Source organism: Ambystoma mexicanum, chromosome 6p (assembly GCF_040938575.1).
Source record: "Ambystoma mexicanum isolate Mex_15411 chromosome 6p, UKY_AmexF1_1, whole genome shotgun sequence".
In the NCBI taxonomy this organism is placed as follows: Eukaryota; Metazoa; Chordata; class Amphibia; order Caudata; family Ambystomatidae; genus Ambystoma; species Ambystoma mexicanum.
In genome coordinates this window covers 354371465-354394570 of record NC_090935.1, presented here as the reverse complement: position 1 = coordinate 354394570, position 23106 = coordinate 354371465, and the positions used below count along the sequence as shown (strand labels likewise).

The 23106-nt window shown below is 43.9% G+C and overlaps 1 protein-coding gene across 3 annotated transcripts in view; it reads right to left on the bottom strand.

Moving 5' to 3' along the window:
- The window catches only part of SPEF2 (sperm flagellar 2), a 1748369-nt gene that overhangs the window by 763180 nt on the left and 962083 nt on the right, over positions 1-23106 (bottom strand). For all 3 annotated transcript variants that reach the window (XM_069627121.1, XM_069627123.1, XM_069627122.1), the window contains exon 22: positions 14067-14204. In XM_069627121.1, coding sequence (XP_069483222.1) covers positions 14067-14204 — 138 coding nt within the window. The remainder of the gene's footprint in view (positions 1-14066; positions 14205-23106) is intronic.

The following is a 23106-nucleotide window of genomic DNA, read 5'->3' as shown; positions in this document are numbered from 1 at the left end:
CTAGACAGCTAATGATTAAAAGGTCGCTTGGAACTATGCTTTTATTTCATGTCTGTTCAGACTGGTCTGCCGAAGGACAGTGCCATGGCATTAAGGTGCTATACCCACACACACCAATTAACATAACATAACCTAACTAATCAAACTGAAACGTGTACAGAAGCAGAGATCAACAGTGTTTTTTTTCTATCCTCTCCCCAGGTTTGGACATGGGTTTTCTAAGGAAAGCGTCATTGAATGGTCAACACTCAGTAATATCACACAGGGGATGCCCTGGTCTGCTGGTAGAACATTAGACATGGCTCATAGTGAGAGTGCTGCATAATAGTCTGTATCCTAGTTATGGTATATCCTTTGCTAAATGGCTACAGTTGTGTAGCAGTGGGCAATGTAACGTGATCCAAGAACTCTGATAGTTAAAGCCCGACATCCTATTTAAATGCTCTGGTGGCTTGCGACTATGCACACATGGGAAGGGGACATGCATGTTCCACAACTATGCTTTCACTTTAACAGCTTTTTGTGTAACCTCCCCCCTTAATGGCCCTTCCAGCAGTAGTCAAGTGTGGGCCAAGCGAAATGCGACCTGCTGTGCCTCTCTGTGTGCGCATAAGTGATGGCTGAGGAGGCCAGGTGAGGGAGGTTGGGTTGGGGAGACTGGGACAGAGAGATAGGGCAGGAGGTCCATGTTTGCCAATAGGTTTAAGAAGTGAACACTGGCTTGTACCCAAAAAGTATGGGAATTTCTCCAAACACCAACTCATATCACTGGACGACTCAGTGGAAACACCAAAAAAGGATGGATGCAGGGGTGTTGCTAGGTCTGGAAAAGACCCGGGGCTACGCTAATGTCAGAACTGTCGGGACTGGGGGCTAGCTGGCCTTTTGTTTGTAGCTCCTGATATTCTATCCGGGGCTACAACCAAAAGACCAGGGGCTATAGCCCCCTTAGCCACCCCTTAGCAACGCCTCTGGATGGATGGAAAATTATAGTTGACACCAATTCCAAACTGCCTTCTATTTCAAGTGTATAGAAACATACATTTCAAAGTGTCCAAGTGGACAGCTCAACAAATCCTGTGCTCGCTTCAGTCAGGGGGCAAGCCTGTGTTTCAGAATTTTAAATCCCAGCAGGGTCCACTGATTCCTTCCACCTTCCAAGGTAGATACATTTAGTATTAGTGAATTGGGTGATAACCCCTGTACTGAGGAAAACTCATAAGTCCTCTCATTCAGGATCTAGTCCGGTACCGAATTCTCCACGAAAACACAAACGGAAGAAATCATCCGTGGCTTCTATCTCCGGCTCGGTACCGGAGAGCCAGAAAGGCAATTCAACTTTAATTTCTGACTCAGACGACTTTAATGCTTCCAAATGTTTACTGTTCCACCAGAACAATTGTTCAGCACTCCTGTGAGAGCTAACACTCCTCACATTTTGCCTCAATGTTCTCTACAGTCTGAGGACAATTTGGGTCAACATACATTGGTGCCATCACAACCTGCACCCCAACTGGTTCTAACCAACATTCAGATTCCTAGACCAGTGGTGTTGAACATTTACAATCCTAGCCAACCACTTAATAGGGCTGACTCTTCTACTTCTTTATGCCTCTCAACCCTTTCAAAGAGTTGAGAGGCATACAATTGTCTCGGCCACTATTGAAAAAAGTGGCCCATAGTTGCGAATGGCTGGCTATTAATTGCTTTTGTGACACTGTTTGACTAGTACCCAAGGGGGAGTTTGTTGATAAAATGTGATGCAAATTGTGCATTTTAAAAGATATTTATTCCGCAACACTGGTAAAAAATACTAGCCGCATGGTGAAGTAACTCATCAAAGTGGCCCACAAAGGCCAAAAAAGTGGCCCACTTTGAGCAAAAAACCTGGACCACGTCAGTATTTTACGTTTTTGTTTCAGCATTGGCCCATTGCCCTATAGGCGAGTCCGAGTCTGGAAACCAAATTGGGTCCTGGGATTCTCTGCAACAATCTCTGATAAAGCGCAATATTGGTATTTGTATTTTATTGATTCCATGGATCCTGTTGGCTGACAGGATCTCAGTGTCCCATTGAGTGCCTCTGCCTGAAACTCCACCCCGTAATTACCTGTCAATCATGCAGACTCCCTCTCTGGTGTTCTCGTCTTCCTGCTGCTGTTGTTCGCCATCTTTCCCTCTTACAGCGTCTGTTCGTAGCTCAACGGCCCTTCTCAAAGGCTTCCTTTCTCAACCTTGCTCCACGTTTTTCCCCTCTTCGGACAGTGTGCGTCAGACGCTGCGCTTCGATACCTTGGCGGTTGCTGCTTATTACCAAATACTGGTTATAGGAGCAAAAAGCAGGTCAAAGTCTAGCACCCTGTGCGTTGGCCTGTGCTAAAGCCCCTTGCCGCAGGACAATGCCATTACTAAGGTTATGGGGCCCAAGCCTTTTTATACACTCTTGCCTTTAGCTGGGGTGCTTCTAGGGACAAATGTCCCAGTTTTGCCTGGGACAACAGACAATGATGCCCAACTATTACAGTCATTGGAAAAGGGAGGAATTTGGCTGGCTGTTTTAATTATTATTTTGAAATTGCCATATGATTGCAGTGTAGCAGCTATCTGCGTTCCAAGAACATTTTAATTAGAAATGCCCCCCCCAGAACACTGCCCTTTATTTTAATATTAACTCACAATAATGTGAAAACTAGAGAAAACACATAAACAATGGACAAAATAAACACAACGACCAAATATTATATCGGAAAGATCCCATTTAAGAGTTAATGTCCGCACTCTAACATTAAACTGAACAGTTATTGAAAAGGCCGTGGTCTAGGAAGGGCCCCCCCAAAGGCAGGCACCTGTCAAACTGATTTAGAATCCCTGCGGTGAGAACGTGTACCTCTAACTGACAAAACGGCAGTGGGTAGCCCTGGGAATAAGAACAAAACCACATTCACAACAAGTGACCACACACTTCACCAGTACAAGCGCAGGGTATGCCACGAGCCCTGCCAGCGAGACACGCAAGATGGCGACCAAAAGGCATCGCCTGCCTGCAGCACGAATACTCAAGCGAAATGGTTACCATTGCTGCTACTGATCACCAGCAGACACCAGTCATCAACGTACATTACACACCTGTGATACACCACAAAGAAGACTGAAGTCCCCGAGTATGCCACATGTGTGTGAAGTTGTTTATCCCACTGCCATTCTGAATGATTATTTACAGTCAATGAATGCGTTCCGTTCATTGGACAATGCAAAGTCGCATAGGATAACATTGTTACCAGTTTTGATGTTGGGGGTTCTTAAAACTATTGTGCGATAAAGACCGTCGCTATGTTACTTTCATCCGACATGCCAGCTGGGGAAATGGTTTTATAGAAATGTAAACAGTCTTAATTAAATACGAGCTCCTGTTATTGTTTTAAGCCTTTTAAGGTGAACCGCCTTGTGTAAATGTGCTGATCCAAGTGAAGTGCCTGAAAACTCGGACACTTGGAGCACTGTTATTGGTGTTGAGGCATATTGTGGAATATGTAGTGTCCCAAGTCCTTTGCATAGCTGCTTAAACTGCACGGATATAGAAAAAAGAATAATTCGGTTAAAAGATCAGTATCACAGTTTGGCACGAGATAAGCTCGGGGGTCCAAAGGAAATCGAACAGTTCCCTAGCAGCAACTCTTTTAAAAGGCAGTACGACAGGGGTTAATCGCTGAATAAACGAGTACTGGCAATTCCAACCGTTTTGGATTGGTGTAGGCATTTGCCAGGCACTACTGTGGTGGTAGTAACTGGCCATCAATGGTAGCAGCTGTAAAATGGTCAGAGTATATGGAGATATAATAGCAGTGCCTGTCAAATGTATAATTTGACACGCACTTAAATTAAAAGTTTATAATTTAAACTGTTTGAACTCTGCGTCTGGTTGTTTCCTGCGAGTCCCAAAGAAATAGAATACCTCTAAAAGCCATGCATGCCACCCCTCCAATGGGTACAGTGGGGTCTAAACAGTTTTCCCATAAGATTGCAATATCAAATGATGCACTTATGAATGTGGTGGAATTAAGGCTGTTGTATGGCTACTGCCATCAAAGATCCCCTTATGCCCAGAATGATCATCTTCAGTTAAACCTAACTGGTCTCTCAGGTATTTGGGGTACAACATCATGTATGTCCGTCCAATGCTAGTGCAGAACCAGACTTTCTCATAGGGTTTGATAACAAAAGATGCTAACAATGCGTGGCATGGCAGACATGCATCGGTTGGACATCTGCCAATACCAAGCAATCGATCTCTTGAGTGGTACACTCTATCCAAGATATAGAATTGCATAAGACCAAGTCTGGCACTGATTGCCACTTCCCCCGGGCAGCCTGGTTTTCCACTCAATCTTCCTGCGATGTCCCCAATGTCCCTTTCTAATAATTTCAGTGTGAGGAAGGCAATTATCCTCTGATCACAAGATATATATTTACTGCAGATTTCTTTTGAGAGCAAGATTGTTGCGTCTGGTCCATGCTGTTTTCCAGGTTCCACAGTACTGCATGCTAGAGTCAAAGGTATCCATACATGCTGTAGGTGGGAGGTGAAATTGGTTCTGAATGCAAATGACTTAAACTGGGCCTCCACTATCACACTACTCATGTGGGTAATTTCCCTTTCACCCATGTTGAAAATGCACTTGGCTTACGGAATTATACCACCTCCTTACTACACCACAGTGGAGGTTTCCAGGCTTTGCCTCCTGCTCCACCCCATTTTCAGCAGCGGTTTGAATCACCAGCCTTGCTGTCAAGAGGTGCGGGGACAAGGCAGGCCTACCATGTAAAATTGCCCTGTGGTCAATTCCTATGTAGACCTTTCCATCATTATGGAGGTGCAAGAACTTTGAGCTAACGACCATTCATTCACCACCATCAGTTGCACAGCCCAATAATATGAACTAACATCTGGCAGTGCCAACCTGCATCCCACACTGTTCTATAAAAGCACCGGGAGTGTAAGCCTGACCCCACAGTAGGGTCCATATAACGTTTTCTATTATTGTGTTTAAATATAGTTGTTAGATATTCGAAATTGTAGTTGTTTATGCAAACCGGAAACTGTGAACTTTTTATATATAGAAATCTGTGAAAGACTATAATTTACATGAATCTATTTTAATGTGAGAAGATGGTTCATACAATGATTTACGTCCCCTGCAAAATGTGTCTGAAGGCGTTTAACAATGAGTGTCCTAGAATCCTCTGTAATAGTAGTGTATTGTAGCCCGAGCTAACGAAACGTGGGTGCTCTGTTTTCAGCAGCTACTAGATGTAGTCTCCAGTTCACCTTGCAAGGGGTGGAGTAACAATTCAGACCAATTAATTGCAAGGCCACTGTTCCTAAATCAATATGTCATCTGCATATCAAGGCAACCTATGCACATTTCAAAAACCACTGAAACACATTTGTTCAATTGTTGATGCAAACAAGATGCCTCCTTGCTTTGTGATACTGGTCAATTGAGTGTCTCTCGAGAGGCATTCCTTTACGCAAATTGTAGGTGGGTGGACTGTATGCAGTAGCCAGACACATTTCATAAAGATTGGGACAATAATTTCCAGTACTGCCCAGAGAAGGACTACTCAACTGAATGCAATGCCATGGCCGAATCCTAGCCATTATGGGCCTCATTACGACCCTGCCGGTCCGGAAAGAACGGTGGTGGTAAAACCGCTGCCACCGTTCTTTCCATACCAGCTGATTAAGAGTCCTGCAGGCGGGAGGTGTCACTCTCGCCAGGTCTGACCTGGCGGGTTTAACACCACCCGCCTGCAGGCGGACATGGAAACACTGGCTCTGTCATAGATGGAACCAGTGTTTCCATTGTCCCCATCCCCATGGAATCCTATGGGGCTCCATGGGAATGGGGACTTACACAATTCCGCCTCTGAAATTCCTGTGTCACCGGGGTCGTAATGCCCCGGTGATTCCGGGAATCACAGAGGCGGAATGGTAATACGAGTCCGGCGGTAAACTGCCGGTTTTTCTGGCTCGGTTACCGCCGGACTCGTAATGAGGCCCTATCTCTTTGGATTCTCGTATGTGCCACAAAATTACCACTGTTGTGGCCTGTCCTAGCTCTGGGGGCAATATATCCCCATCACTGCTTGCTTAAAACATATGCAGGAGATGATAAGTCACCAAGAACCTTCCACAATTCTATGGGTAGCCTGTTGGCTCCAGGAGTTTATCCAGATTGTAGTTGGTTTATGTCCTTGTAAATTTCTTGGCAGGAAAGGGCCACTTCCAGCTGTTTTCTTTGCTGTTTGCCGAGAAACAGAACTGGAATGTTCTTCATACAAAAACATTTTTTAATTGATCTTCTGGGCTTTTTCTCTGTGAAGTATCTAGCATTTCATAAGTTAGCAAACTCATCTGTCATAAAACCAGTGTCCATATTACCAACTCCCCTTTTCGAAGCTACGAGGGTTCCAACTCATTTCCACTCTTCCTTTCTTTGGGATGCCCATCGCAATAACTGCCTCTTATATTCATGTGTTCATAAATGCCAGACTGAGAGCCAACTACACTATTTGGGCCTTATCAACATGAAGCAATTTGAAGAAGTGCAATGATGGCTAGGAAACCCCCAATTTACACGAAGGATCAGGATTCAGAAAGTCCGGACTCAAATAACGGAAGTAGACAAACAAAGGCAAAACCCAGCTTTATTAACATCCAAATAAAGCAGGGACTGCATATAAGCAAAACAGACACAGCTCTCATTGCTCCCATACAAAACCACATCTTTTAAGGTGAGCAATCGTCATAACTGACGTCACACTACAATCTTAGTTATCAAAACCAACGAGGTGAAGGGATTGGTTAGTAACGATAACTATACATATATGTTCTATAGGGATTATACTTCTAATTGGATAATCACAACCTGATGACTCCTCCTGAGACCACCTCTAAATTGATAATAGTGAATACACATAATTTCTACAATACCTTATTGGTTGGCACAGCCTGAATGAGGCAGCCTAGCATGGGAGATTTTGATTGCTTTGCTTTCTGCTGACCAACCTTGTACAACTGACAAGTCTTGAAGACATGAGCCAGACAGGAGTAGAGGGAGAGAGAGGTCCACGGACTGCTTCGTTTCAATTAAAAAAGATACCATCTCTTCTTCCTATGCCATGAGCCAGGGTGTTTCTTCTGTAGTTGGCCTTTTGCAGCATCTTTTGCCTGGGAATATGCGTGAGGAGTGAGGCAAGTGCCCTATCTGTGTCCGTTGCTAATTAATAGACCGTATTCTTCAATTATGGGTCAATTGTGATGAGGCCGCGCTTGGAATTATTTTACCCCGCATTTATTGGGATTTTAGCTAATATTAGAACGAGTGTTATCGTTTTCTCTACCACCGAGGACTCTCTTCATCCATTCCCCATGAAGTCTTTGGGCTTATAATTATCCCGCACCTGGGAACAAAGGCTGTTTGTTCTTTTAATTAATCTAAAAATATATGGCTTTTGCCTTGGGAATTGTTATCTAGTGTTCTCTCTAAGATGTTCAGAGCCCCCTTGATTTCTCAGTAACCTTGGCTTGTTCTGCATAGCTACTGTCGGCGCTCTGCACATATCTGTATTTTAGCAACGTCAGCATTTTGAGTTCTTGTGAAGTCTTGAGGCCTTTCATTTACTTAGATGCATGTTATGGCTTTCATTTTGGAAAAGATGGCTGCCCATTACTGTTGCGTTTCTATGTTTGTAAGCTATATTTGCGTGCCGTTCATGTTGCATTCTGATTATACATTGCTTATGTTAGTATTCTTCATGTCTTTATGGATGCCATGCTAGTATTCTTCATGTATAAATGCATATTTGACCTAGTGTTACTTTCTTCATGTGTGCATATTTGCTTCACGTGTTTTGCATGCACATGTGATGTCGAAACGTTAGATTGGTTTTACTTGTGCCATCTTAAGCTTAAATTGTGTTAATCTTTTGCTGTACTTGCTTGGGAAATGGGTGGTACAGTTGGGCTGTATTGGCCCAGGGGAGGGGCGGTTGCTATGCACAATGTATTATCTGTCCCGCAACAGAAGGCCGTATTCTCTCTTTCACTGTAGTTTAATGTGGCTAACAACATCTCTTTTCGGCTGGGGTCAGTGTACCTAGCTCTCGTTTGAGCCTGCGTCTGGGACATGGCCTGACTGACATGAACAGTGTTGTATACTTTACAGTTTACCTGATCTCTGAATGGTTCCTTAAATTGAAAATATTCCCATGTTTGTGCGTCTAAGCAGTCAGCCATGTCGGGATCTCTTCGAGAATAAGCACTGATGCACAGATTCCCTGTTGTCATTGACTCCCCCTACTTGGCGTCAACCACAAATGAGAGTTGTCAGAGATCCAGCATATCTTGACACAGGAGAGAAAAAAAAAAGAATTGACTCTTGATAAGGAGGTGTGTGCATTACAATAAAAGGAACATCCTGAATGTGCACGGTTCCTTTCCCTCCTGCATCAGACAAGCAAACATTGAGTATGAATGTATTCAGCTCAGTGTTTGTCCCCTGTGGTCCCTCTTATTGTTTTCATGTCTCACGGGGTCTATGACTTCTGTGAAGTTCCTCTGCATAAGGACCAATCACGGGTTTGCCCACAGTAAAAGACCCTATATCACAGACAAAAAAAGATAGGGGAGAAGGGGGGCAGAGCGTAAATGTCTAAAACTTCTAAGGAGACCTCATCCAATTCGACAGTTATTTCTGTATCATTCCAAAGTGGCTTGCCAAACATTTCTTTTTGTGGGGGAAAGAGACTTTCTACAAAGGATTGTTACTCCTCTAGAGCCCTTACCAACCCAGAATGTTTCAATATGTTGCAGATTGCAAACTTATACCTATTAGGTGAATTGCGGTATGCAGTTAATATGTCGAAAATATAATGTCAAATGACAAAAATGTAAAAAAAAAAAAAAAATACAGAATTTTTTTTTCAAATGTATTATTTTTTTAAATAACATTTATTTGGGGTTTCGCGAGTAAAAAAGGGTTAAAAAAAAAGTCGGGGGATTGGGGGACCCCCCCCATTTCAAACAAAAATTAACAAAAAATAGACATTACACATTTTCTTTTTAGGTATTATTTTTTTTGACATTTTTGCATTCGACATTATGCAATTCGAAATATTAACTATAAACCATGAATTCCATTGTTTAAAAGAAGACGGTCAGGATTAGGGAGTTTAAGAAACTGAAAAAGGACTCCCCTCTTTATGCGATCATATAAACCACTGACATTTCAAGAAAGCGAGGGGAGAGTCCATCCATTCTTTACAGATGTCAACCCTGCCACTACCGGACATTGTAGAATAAACACAACCTCACACTATCATATGTGCACTTGACAAAACAACCCTCCCCAGACTAAGCTACCAATCAAACATTCCTATGTCACTACATTTCTTGCAACCGCGATGATTCAGCCAAAGCAAACCACCAAATTCTGAAATTCTAACACCTCCTATTGGCACCCACAAAAATGGTGTCCGCTCCCTAACCTAAAATATACACTTCCCAATGCATAGCGTAACGTGTCCACTGGTATTAGCATACACTGTTGTTTTTAGTCCTCCACCCTTTTGCAATAGTGTCAGATAACATTATAATCCTTTAGCATTTAACATTCGCCCTCACCCATTCCTTGCCCACCACACTTATGTTTACAACACAGGGTCCATCATATGTTAGCAATACAACTGTTCTAAAATCAGTCCCCTTCAGGAGCATGGCCACACCATCCGGGGCACTCCTGTGGTGGTAGTAGTTGCCTCATCCAGGTTTCTCACTTCATCCATTATACTCGTGTTCTTAGTTGTGTGTCTGTGAATGTTATCTGCAGGGGGTCAACCTTCCCCACCCCCCAACTTCTGTCCCATGCCTCCCATCTCCACAGTCACATGCCTCCTGCGGGCTAGGGAAGATCCCTCATCTGACACCACCTTAGGTTTTTCAGGAAAAATTAACATACCCTTTTATTAGTCTTAAAAAACCCACTAGAGACCCTTGGATTTGAGCACGCTTGTTATCCATTTCTCAGGAATAAAATGGGTCGGGTGCCTCCTCTCCCTACGACAGGCTCACAATTTGTATACTGTATCTTTATGACCCCTCGCCCCCTCTGTCTTTTCACCTTTCTATTCAAGTTGTTTTGCTTTTTTCCAAGAGTTTGCATACTTGACCCTTAGGAGACAAAAGAGTTTCCAGTGCCCTGTCCTTGATGTCTGTGGATCTCTCAGTGAGTTTACAGAGATAAGTCTTCATAAGGATTACATCAATTTTTCCAAACTCGATTTTCATTTCAAGTGAGGCTCTGGAGTTCTCTTCTGCCCCGCAAACTTTGGAGGTGACTGAAAATGTAGATTCTTGAGTGTTCCCTTCTCACTCTCGGTTTCAGTGGACAGCACCTCATCCATCTTCTTCCTGCTCACACCTCCATTTGCTGTTTCCAGGTGTGATCACAACTACTTTGCAAGATCTAGAGAAAATGAGCGTGCAGTGGGTAAAGGCACCTTCATCCCCATACCACCACTCAGCAGGATTCTCCCAATGTTTCCTACCAGCTATGTCATGGCTTTTTCTTACAGAGGTCCACCACCCTAATTCCAGACCCACCAAGGAGACAGGCACACACGTTTTCACCCCTCGGGGATGACAGGAAACACTTTCTTCCTGCATCATGCAGCGTGGTGTGACCACCATCCCTTCTCTATGCCATTGCTTACCTTGGAGCCCCACCCGCCCCACGTCTGCACACACATGATCTCCAGGATGGGGCGTGCTCGTCAACAGCATTACCAGGAGACAAAGGGAACCTCCCATCCAGCAGTTTCTTCCTCTGCCCCCTCTATCTCCTCTGTGGACCAGCTCCCCAGCTGGCCTCCCCTAAACATTCTTTGGAGTGAAGTCATTGCAACCCAAAGAAAGCAGACCCTCGCTGATTGCTAGCAAAGTGAGACACTTTGGTGCAGGGGAATGAAAATTACAGTGACAAGGCTACTTACCTGTGTGGTGTTGGCACTGACCGCAATGCATGGATTGTGCCAAAATGAAACATTTTATTGTGTGACATACTGGCATGAAATTAACACTGTGGTGCTTTTTTTTTTTTAAACCAGTGTGAAATAAATTCCCTGTCAGACCGCATTTCCTGGATTGAGCCAGGGAATGGAAATATAGGGTCCTCCACCTTTAGTCCCTCATCCGCAAATCTTATTTGGATGCAGACGTAGAGACTTGAATCCCTATGGTTTCCGTCTGATTTTAACACATTTAAAAAGCAGGTAGAGCCCATAGGAACTCATTGTAATGCCAGCCTTCATGCACATACATGGCGACAAGAATTACAGATTGTTTTCTGGTGGGCATGCAAAAAAGTACAGGAATCTAGAATCACCAAGATTCATATGCCTTTTCTGCATCCCGAATAGGACACAATAAAACATCCATTGAGATGGCCACGTACATGGTCATAGGCCACAATGCTTTCCATTGATTTAACACACTATTAAAACAAGCCCCTATGTGTTTAACTGGGACTGTATGAAAGTGGTTTGTCAATATGGAGATTGACACTGCAATATTTAAAGTGATCGCATGGCACACTGAGTTTACCACCCGCATATTTGAGATTACCATAGTGTAATAGTGCATCACCCACATTAGGATGTCACATTTAGCATTATATATTTAGAAGCATCATGGAATATTTGAGCAACATAGAGAAATTAAAGGCAGACATCTGTATTTTTGTTAGCAATACTCAGATACAATTAAATAAACTTACTTGGAGAGCCCAGCATTTACACCGAATGCATATTCTATTTTATGTTCTGGTAGTTCTAATTGTATTTAATTAACTAACATGGGAAAGGAACAAGGATGACACTATATTTAAACCTGCAGTCATTTCAACAGGCGTATGATTTTCACTTTTCTGAGTGTGATAGGTGTGTACTGTTTCAGTGACGTGGCAAAGATATTATATATACACACATATATATATAGGTCTACTATGCATCCAGTGTTCCCATCATCCAAATCATTTTCTGAAATCGTTTTCTGATTGTTACTGTTACAGGAGAGGGATCATCAGAAGACTATGGACAATATAAAAGTTCACAAAATGTGTTTTAGTGCTGCAATTAGAAAGATCAGGGTTCAAGTATGTAACATTCCAGGCCTTCCAAAACCTCCTACGCCCCATGTCTTACAATACTTCCCTCTACCCACCCTCCTCGTTCAAAGTTGTATTGTGAGCAGGAAGAGAGTCATTCACAGTCCTTAGGATTCATGGTCTTCCACGTTCCTTTGTTGGCTGCTTGAGGTGCCCTTATGATCCAATGTTGGTCTCCCTGGACTCTCGGACCAGGCAAGTCAACTGTTACTCCTGGGTCTTCCAGTGGCTGAGGCTGGGAGTTTCTGGTGTTCTTTGGACCTCGGGAATTTAATGCCAGCTTTCCGGAGTTTGGTATTAGGGCCACCTCCTACCTGGATGTTATGGGGTTCTGGACTTCCCTCTGCTTGAAACCTTTGGGAGGCTCGTTGGATACTCATCAATATACCGATTTACCTCTTTTCACAGTTTTCTCCTCCTCCACTCCCTCCTTATCTCCTTTTCCGCTTCTCCCCTCTCTTTTTTCTCCTTCTCCACTCGCTCTCCTCCTTGATGTCATCCTTCCTCCTCCCCGCCCTGGCCCCTCCCTACCCCTCCTCCCCGCCACCACCTTATTACTCTCTCACCTCACCTTCACCTCCTCGTTGCACTGCCAAGCTTCAACCTGTAACTTTCTCTATGTAGCCCTAAATCGCACACTCATAGGCCCGCTCCCTTTGTCTCTGCTATTGTACCACTTGGAAAGAGACGTGCGCGAGAACCAGTGGGAGAGGTGACCACAGGTTACTTTCCGAATATTGCTTACAAACCTCGTTTTTTCCATGAACCGAGCTCCCATAGTTAAATTGTGTAGCTCTTGGAGGCTCTTCGAGATGTGTCCACGAGGGCCCTGATCCACTTCCTGTTTCTATTTTCACAAAGGGGATGATATTGGTTATGGTGCACATGCATTTTATAGTGACAAGGCCTCGCCATACACAGGAGGCAGGGCTGTGGAGCTTTGGAGCCCCACAGTATACCTACTCTGCAGACTGCATCACTGAATGGCAACGGCGCCCAAACTCCCAGGGTTCAACCCTGTGCATTACCCAGCCTCAATCGTGGGACTTTAAGAACCTACATGACTTGCTGTAGCAAAATGCTCCTGTGAGCAGTTGGCATTTGATTCAACCCACTGTTCCTCAGTATTATAAAGACAGTTACAAAATAGGACCCACAACAGATATGAAGGGTTGGTGGTGCACAGGTTTCTATCTTTAATCATCATAGTTCCCATTTTAAGGAGCTGGCACAGGCTAGGCATGTCAATAAAATAGATCTGTAGCGCAAAGCCTTACGTTTTCCAATATTCTGTTATTTCATCACACATTATTTCATCACAAATGCAACTTTAATTCAAGAACATACCACTTTAACTTGAGAGCAGCGTATCAGCAATGGTATCATTATTATTGTCTAAAGGTTTGAGCATTTATATCACCCCTCTGCGTGATCAGTACTGGCAATGCAAAAATGGGGACAGCTTCTGCCGTTAGAAGTTCACTTTTACTACTTTATTGTGTTCCTATGCGGCATTCATCTTTCTTATTAGACACAAGCACTCAATTATAAATATATTGCACAGAAGGAATGAATTGGAAGCAAAGTGCCATCACAAAGGGCAGCATGACTGCTCCCAACATTGTACATGCAGAGACTAAAACATTTTTCCAAAAAAGAAACAGATTGGCAACACTCGAGTTAGCAGAATGAGAGTTTCTTTAGAATACAGATCAATCCTTGGGGTAATATTCATTTTCAAGATTGGTCTTGGATTTATTTTTGTTGAGGAACCACCATGCAATAAATACAGTTGTGTTGGCATCTGCTTCATTAGAACACTGCATACATTACACACTGTACCTGCATTAGGGAAAAGAAGTGGTTTAGAACAATCCCAATGTGATCTGGTAGCCAGCCATTATTTATGATGTTGTTGCGTTCCTGCTCTGCTTCATCTTTCCTGTTATCACAAATGTCCCATAGGCGGTCTCTCAGGTCCTGCAAGGAATAATGCACTGTTTACCAACTAAACAATCCCAGACAATCTAGAGTTTTCTAGAGCAGTTGGCTTGCTGAAGCCATTCATCTGGTCAGTGCTAAGCCCGGTCTTAACCCAAATCCGTCCTATGTTTATTTCCAGAGAAATGTCAACTCCGGATACAAACATAAGGGTTTGAACGTTGGTTCCTATAAATAGATTAGTAACATCACGTTATGCTTAGTTTTATTTTATGTCAGATTTCCCCCTGAAGGACATTAGTCCGAAACGCATTGGATCCTGATTTGCATCCTAGCCTTTGTTGTTTAATACGTTTTTCATTTTGAAGCTCTGGTCTCTAGTGTTTTTATTCAGACAATTTGATTCATTGTGCAATCCGTACAAACATTGAATGATTTCTGTAAATAAATATTACACTTAATTGATGGTGATTCCATGGGGGTCCACCCAGTTCATAACATCATTTTGTTACACCTCTTTTTGTGCTTGTCTACCCCTTGTGCAAAGGGGTGTCTGGCGAGGACCACATATTATTTACGCTAACATTATTTAACACAACATAAACCATTCTAAATCAGGATATTCTCCTCAGTGGTGCCCACCGAAACCTTTGTTAAAAAAATGTTATGCAACATTTGTTAAGAGTGTGGAATAACATACTGGAAGACTTATCAATTATTGACTGGAAATGGATGCAGAGATCAGGTGATATTGAAGCAAAAGGGTGGGATGCCATTGGAGAGCGCATACAGAGAGCAAAAAAATCATGGTCCACCAAAGCCCTTAATGCAGCCAAACCCTTCATCTCTAAAAACAGCTGCTTAACCATCGCCTGCACAATCATTGGTTTCAGGATTACTTATTGCAATGCTCTATTCTCAGGCGCCTCTGTTGGGAACATCCACAAACTCCAAGTCATGCAAAATAACACCCTTAGAGAGCAGCCCTTAATATCCCCAAAAGAGAACATATCTCCAGAGCAAGAAGAGAAGCACATTGGCTCCCCAGCCAGGAGCGTATCACCTTCACAATTCTATCCAAAGTCCATAAGTGCCTATCCAATACAGTTCCCCATAGAGCTCTCAAAACAATTACCAAAACTCACTCCTCAAGACCCACGAGAAGCCCCTACACTGACGACTAATCGTGCCAAAGTGAAGAGATGTAAAGCAGGTGGAACAAACTTCCCCTACCTAGCTGCTAAACTTTGGAACTTCCTCTCTCCTGCTGAGGGCAAACAAACTGTACTGGATCACCTGCAAAGCACTTAACACTCAACTCTTCTCCTAATCCACAAACCCCTATTCCTCTAATCTTGCCTGCCATGAAACCAACCCCGTTACACTACTTCTCCTCACTTTATAATGTCAATTGGTTAATATGTACCCGTGTTAATATCTACCTGTGTTACCCTTGATATTGTGTTACGAAAACTTGTTCAAACTCTGTAACTGTAACAGCGCCTCAATGCCCACGAGTTTTATGCACGCTATACAAATGAAATAAATAAAATGGTACGCACGCAAAAGAGGCCCATGTTCCAAAAGCCAACCGGGAAAGTAGTTCAATGTAGGCCAGTCCAGCACTGCCTGCCACTTCTTACACAAGTTTTTCTGTGATATTGTTGGGTTTATGCTGTTCTCGTTCTCATTTCTTTGGAGATCCTGGCTATCCTGTCGATTTGTGTAAGGATGTGTGACTGCAGGGAGCCCAACTTGTATTCAATAGAAAGAGTTCTCTCTAATGCGTGTTTCATGGAGAATTCACAGCATGCCTTTCTGCAGCTCCTTCAAGGCTCATGGTGCCACGATACAATGTGTCCAGACACCGAACCTGCTACCAGCAACCAACATGATCAAACAGACAGGACTCTGCTTACAGACAAAAGACACACTGCAACTGCTCTATACTGCTTTGCTTGCATTTAAATAAAAGACTGCAATATCGATACCATGTAATGTCGTTTCACCGTGCAATGCGATGTTACTCTCTATTTCTGGGGAAAAGAAAAGGCTAAATCCAGAGTTTTTGTCTATGGTGTTCACTACGTTACTGGGTCCCCAAAGTGGTGGGCCTTTCAAAAGGATGAGGGCCAAATGAAGATGGGCGAGCATCTAGAGAGGACAGCGCGGTGGGGGAGAGCTGCCAGTGCAACTTCTCAGAGATACAGTACCCTAAGATTTAGCTAAAGTAGTAGATGCTGGACACTGGAAGAAAAACACATGCATAGAAGGCGTCATGTTGTGAGAAACGCTGAGTGAGAAATTCTGAAGCATGCGAATAGGTCAGCGAATCTCTGTTATGACTAAATGTTAACATCCTCTCTACCTTGTTGCATTGCGGCTCACCACTTCTTTCACCCATAACTTTCCTTGTGTTATGTCAGTTTGTTATTAGAAGCTGGAACCTTACAAGGTTTTGGAATTGTATTGCTTGTACCGTTAGAACAGAGAAAAGCATTTGAAAGAAACCGTGGTGGTTTGCAAAGCCTACCATTTGAAGTGACTCAACCAGCGTGGTCCAACTTATTTCAATTTCCACCAAAGAGGGGGAGAATATGCAAAAAATCTTGGAGGTGGTCTTAAACAGAACAAGAATAAACTCTGAGGCAAGAAGAATCTACAGCGAGGATGTTGCTGGGGCAAGGAGGAGCATCTAAGCACATGTTGGGTACTAAGAACTGGCAAAAGACAGGAGGACTTGAACATGAAACGATTAGACAAGTGACTTTAAGAAGGCCTCAGAGTGATGATGCCATGGGGAATAAAACCAAGTACCCCAATCAAGCATCTAAGACAAATGTAACATACATTGAAAGAAGTAGAGTTGATGCAAGTTGGGACAAGCAGTCCACAAACATCAGAGAGCCCTGAACATTAAGTACATTCTGGGAGTTAAAGCGCAGTGCTTAGGCTAAGTCTAGCAAACAATGAGAGCAAGATAGGTGATACATATGGGGACATGAGGGTGAAAATATCACAGGGAGAAATTTGAACAGAGAGTGCACGCTGAGAACTGAAAAAGGATGTGTCCAAGCCATATCTGAGATACATTGAGTGAGAAGGTAAATGTAAACAATCTGGCTAGCCAATTGTATTCAAAGGTCTAATATTCATTGAGAAAGTAACAACTGATGCTCGCTTGAAATGAGTACTAAGTTCATCACGGAGGTAAGGAGAAGTAAGTTGTTTACCTGTAACTCCAGTTCTCTGGCATTGGTATCTTTCATAGATTCACATGCTTTGCATATTCCCCGTCGTTAAGCTGGGAATCCTCATTAAGTTTACAAAGCAGTTGTATATATAGAAAAGAAAAAAACACTGCACTCACTTCAGTGATCTATCCAGCTCATTGTGGGTCCTTTGCCCCTTGGAAAATGAGGTGTTCAGTCGCAAGCTCCTCCCATGGAGGGCACTAAAGTGATGGACCTCGTAGGAGTAGGAGGGTGGGTCACGTGACTCGATTAAAGATCCCAAAGCTGGAGAAAAGGAGTTACAAGTAAGCAACTTACTCCTTCTCCAGCATTTAATTTTTCATAGATTCAAATGTTTTGACTAGATCACCAAGCAGTCAAAATACATTAAAGCTATACCTTGCAAGGGAGGAGGAGATACATGAGTCTCAGTTCAAATTTAAACCTATAATCCTCTGGCCTTTCTGTGTGTACTGCGGTACTTGGAGCGCTTGTGCTCCACCTTCCTAATAGCAGCCCTGCAGCAACCTTCTGCAGAAAACCCAAGAAGCAACACCGTTGTGGCAAACCTTGCTCTGGTAGAATGAAATATGACCCTTGCAAGAAGAGTTCTTTCTGTGGTTAGTGGCAAAAGTGATGCATTTTGAAATCCAACTGGCTATGTCATCTTTAGAGGTACCTTTGCCAATGCCATTAAGGTCACGCTATTTGCTCTCTTTATTATGTCCTGGGAGTGCAACAATCTCATAGCTGAGGAAGTTGGCCAGTCAAAGAAGATTTGTAGAACCCCGGCTGGTTGAGACAAAGACACTAGAACTGTCGGGTTGCCATGTACCCATACTTTGACTTAATCAAATCTGCTAAAAGGCTTATTGACTGCAGTGGTCCGCCTACTGTTCTCGGGGAAGAGATGGGTAAAAGAGCACAGTTTTACAGGCGGTGAAATTGAGATAAGCCTATGCATAAACTTGAGTAGATGACACATCAGTTCCAAATGGGAATTTCCAGGAGCACAGAAAAAGTATGAAGGGCCCATTCTCTATTTCGAGTAAACCAGAGCCTGTTCAATCTGACCTGGTGAACAAAACCTTTAAAGCGAACTAAAATCCCCCAGAACTGTACATTTTAGCTCTTAATAGCAATCCTTTTGTGGCTTAGGTGCCAGTGGGTGACTAGAAATCACTCACTAGTTTGAAGGAATGACATGTCCTTTGATAGCAGAGCCCTCAGGGGTGGGGGGCAGGAGGTCATGGGTTATATTCCTTGTGTCCACTTTGGAAAAAAAACTCAGGGATTGGTGGCATGGCCCCCGAGCCTTGACTTCTGTGGAAGGTAGGCCTGCTGTCTTGCTGATATGGATATATCCTTATATCCTAATATTTTAGAGTAGGGAGGTGGGTAGGAGGATCCCAAATATATTTTATAAAATCAGGATTTAACACAAAGTAACTTTGATGAGACAACCTAGAACCAGTGTGATTTTAAAATAATTCTACCCAAGCACGGGATGGATTTGTGGTAGGCCAAGAGGAGACGGGCCAAATGGTGACACTTCCAAAAATGGATTATTATTCAAATGTTGGTAAACCCTCTGTCCTTATTCTAAGGGTTTGCCCTATCTAACACAAAACAAACTGGGGTGCTCATCGTCAAATAGTCTAGTCCAAAACAATAGTCCGTTTTCCATCCCAAAACTAATCTAATCTAATCTACCACTAAGCAAAATAACACAAAGGTCCAAGAGAATGACCCCCTTCTCCTGAGACAGCCTTCTCAGCTTCAGTAAGCTATTTTTAAATTAAGTTCCTGGTGATTTCCTTAATCAGTTCTTTCAATTCTGTAAAGGTACTCTTCCACCTTCGGGGTGTCCCCTTTTCTTCCTGGATAAAAGTCACTTTATCAACTTAGGGTTTTGACCCTTATCCTTAATGGCAACTTGCAGTGTCTCAACTTGAGTTTGGATACTCTGATCCTCTACGTTTTTTATTCAGGTGGATCTTACCCCATTCACTTCCCTTGGTTCTTGTCTGTTCACTGGAAGGATTAGGCTTAGGCCAATACGTATTCAGGCTCTTATGAGTAATTCCTGTTTCACTGAGATGAATAAATTGACTCGGTCGCTCCATGTGTCTCCAGCCTCTCCCATTACCTTTCTCTGAACAGGCTAGCGTCACAGTTGGTTGCTCGGAACCAGGTTATCGGTCTGTGGCAGACGGGTTCCTGTGTTCCTTCCGGTACTCCATTCCCCTTTGATGTGGCTCGGTATTGCCACTGTTGGAGCAGTCTCGGCACCATTCAGGGACCGCACGGTCCACCTTCCCCAGGTCACACCACTGCTTTTCTGCTGCTGCTTTTCTCTGGTTTCACTTCCCCAGCATAACATGGTCCTCTGTGTCTTCTCTCTCCAAGAATGATCCCCCCGACAGAGGATCTTTGGTTTTGTGCTTGCTTCCGGCATGTCCCAGGTTTGAACTTCCTGCGTCGCTCTCTATGATTCTTCAACTCCTCCTTTTATTATGCTACTCTGAGGCTTAACCAGCACAGAGCTGTAGTCCTTTCTTGATGTCAGACTTGCGTTCTTTGACTCCTTTTAACTTCCTCGTCTGTCAGGCAAGTTATCTTCACTGCTCCTTAAGGCTTTCCCAGTCTGTGTCAGGCAAGCCTTCCCCTTCTTCAGAGATGTTACAATAAGAAACGGTGATTGGTTCAAGATGGTTTTGCTGAAGCCCTGATGGTATGTGTGACTTATAGGAAAGGGGTAGGGCGTTCATTGACGGAACAGGAGTCCTTATCCCCAAGAGGGAAGTCCCTCTCTGTGAGGTCCCACCTACCGCCACCCCTAGGGGAATATTGCATAGCGGGCTCACCTCCCCTTTGGGGAGAAGTGACTAAATTCTGCGATTCATCAAATTACATCAGACAAGTGGGTATTAAGCATGGAACTACTGGACAAACGTTACAATCTCCCACCAAGATGCAGGGACATTTTGCTTGATCATCTTCTGCTGCTACATCAAGTTTTCGGTGCTCTTTCAAAAAGGACATATTCAGGCTTTACCGCTCAACCAGGACAACACTGTTGCTAACTCTGTAATTCCTTGGGCCCAGAAAAGGACCAAACTGAGGTCCATACTGGACCGCCAACTAGCAAACAAATACATAAGGCTCAAAGTTCCGAATGATAACTCCCCACAAGGTAGTCCTGCTCCTAAAAAGGGGATTACATGGCAACATTGGATATGTATGCTGCATACCTTCATATTTCAATGTTCCCAGGACCCTAAAATATCTGCGCTGACAAAGTCGATTACATTTTCACTTCGCAGTTCTTTTTCTCCTTTTGGGATTTCATTGGCACCTCGTGTTCATGAAGGTGCTTGTGGTAGTAGCAGCATATCTGCACCATAAAACCATACCAGTGTACCCTAATCTGGATGACTGGCCAGTTCAGAGGATTCAACAGTATGCCATGAAAACACATTAAACTTGGATCGTCTACACCAACTTGACTTTTCAATCAAACAGAAGTCGCACCAATGTCTAGGAGCCATTGGGACAAAAACTAGGCAATATGTTATCCCTCTGGTTATTATTGGGACAGCTCCTTTGTTACAAAGTCGGTCGCCCAAAAATGGTACGTAAAGTTATGAAGTGGTTAAGGATGGTGGAATCATGCAAATTCCTCATTTCCCATGTAGTCGTCCATCATTCAACTATTGCAGCATCGACTCGTAAAGCCAATGGTCATAGGTGTCTGGCAAAGGGCAGTAAACTCGCTTCAGTGGTGGAGAGACGCAAGTGACGGGCATTTTGTGAATCTGTCAGTGCAAATTACCATTGACGCAGACTTCTCAAAGGCAGGAACAGCAGGTGATGTAAACAAAATGTGCTGGAACACCTGGCAATGAAGCGTGCCTGTGCTTATTCCAAGCACTCCTTCCAAACAAAATCGTACTTATCAATGCACCCTACCATAGCCATGTTGTAAGTAAACAGGACGGCAAACATTCAAGACCTCTGCCTCTTCTCTTTAAGCCATAGGACACTGGTGTGTCACATTCAATCTGGCTCAGCATGTCCCAGGAGAGCACAACTTCCTCGCAGACAACTCGAGCAGAGTTCTGGTGCAAGAACACCAATAGGAATTCTGCATAAGCATACTCAGATCTTTACAGCATAGGGGTCCTCCATCAATAATCCCTTAACAGGAATGTAAAATGTCCAGCTTTCGCCTTCAGGCACCCACAACTGGGGTCACTGGGCAACACAATGTTGATGAACTGGTCAGGGATATTAGCTAACGCTTTTCCCCCAAACCATTACTTAACAAAGAAGTGCACAAGTTACTACGGTGCATGTAACCCTGACTGATTCTCGTTGCACCAATATGGAAGAGGAAACCATGGTGCCCTCACCTACTGATGCAAGCACATCATCACATAGCACACCCAAGTCTGCACACTAGCAACTTAGCAGCTTGGCTGCTGAAGTCTTAGCTTAGCCATTTACTGTTGCTGCTACAATGCAAGGACATTTTGTGCGAGGTAAGAAAACTATTATATTAGACACTGCCAAAACCAAATCCAACAACTAACAAAACATAACGATCACACTGGCACTCCTATGTGGATTTCGCCCTGCGTCATCCCGCCTCATGGCACAGTCCCGTGGGCATGCTCCGTGGTGAACAGTCAACCCCTCCGTCTAGTCCGATCTCAGGTCAGGTCTATATCTTTGTGTTTCCCTTTGATGGGGGGTGTTTCTCTCATCCACCAATTCTCTTATTTATACTCCCTCGCTCCTCTGGTGTCGTCCGTGCCGCTCTCTTCCCTTTGTCCAAATTACTCTTGTATCAGGGAGTTCCATGCCAATATTTTATTTCACTCTCCCCTTCCACTCTCTGCGCCAACCTTGTCCACACCACTGTTTCTGCAACCAACCATTTTTGCAGATCTGCCTACCATGCTCCTATGCTCGGTCTCGAGTTGGAATTCCATGCCATTGCTATGTGGCGCTTTGCCAAAATGCACAACAAATCCTTCATCTTGGCTAGGTGTGTTCTATGCCTGTCGCCTCGAGGAAAGAGGCCCAATAGGTAAGGTTCAGGGGTCCATGCTTGCATTTGAATTCCGCCCACCTCCACCTTTAGTTTGATTCCCTCCCAAAAAGTCCTCATCACCAGACAGGTCCAAAACATGTGCAACATGTCAGCTCCCTCCTCTGCGCAACGTGGACAATTACGGGGCTCCCCAGACCCCATTGCAGTCATTCTCTTGGGTGTGAAATATGCCCGGTGCATAAGGTACAGCTGGGCTTGTTTAAATCTTGTGTTCCTGGACACTTTCTTAGGGTATTTCAGGACCCTGGACCACTCCTGGTCAGTGAAGGGCCTCCGGGGCTCCCCTTCCCAGCATTCCCTCATTTGCAGCTCCCGCTCGTTGTTAGATGTCAGCATTCGCTGGTACATTCTGGAGACCGTGTGCCCCCCTTCGGATATGTCAAACCATGCGTCTAACGTCCCCTTTGGGTCTTCGCTCTCTGGAAGTTCTGGCCATCTTTTCATGATTGTCTGGACTATACTGTTGCATAGTATGAACTGACCGTTGTGTATGTCGTGCTCCTCCATCAGCTGTTGGAATTCCGCCCATTGTCCTTCCCTCCTCAAGTCTCCTACCTGAGCAACGCCTTTAGCTTCCCATTGGCACCTA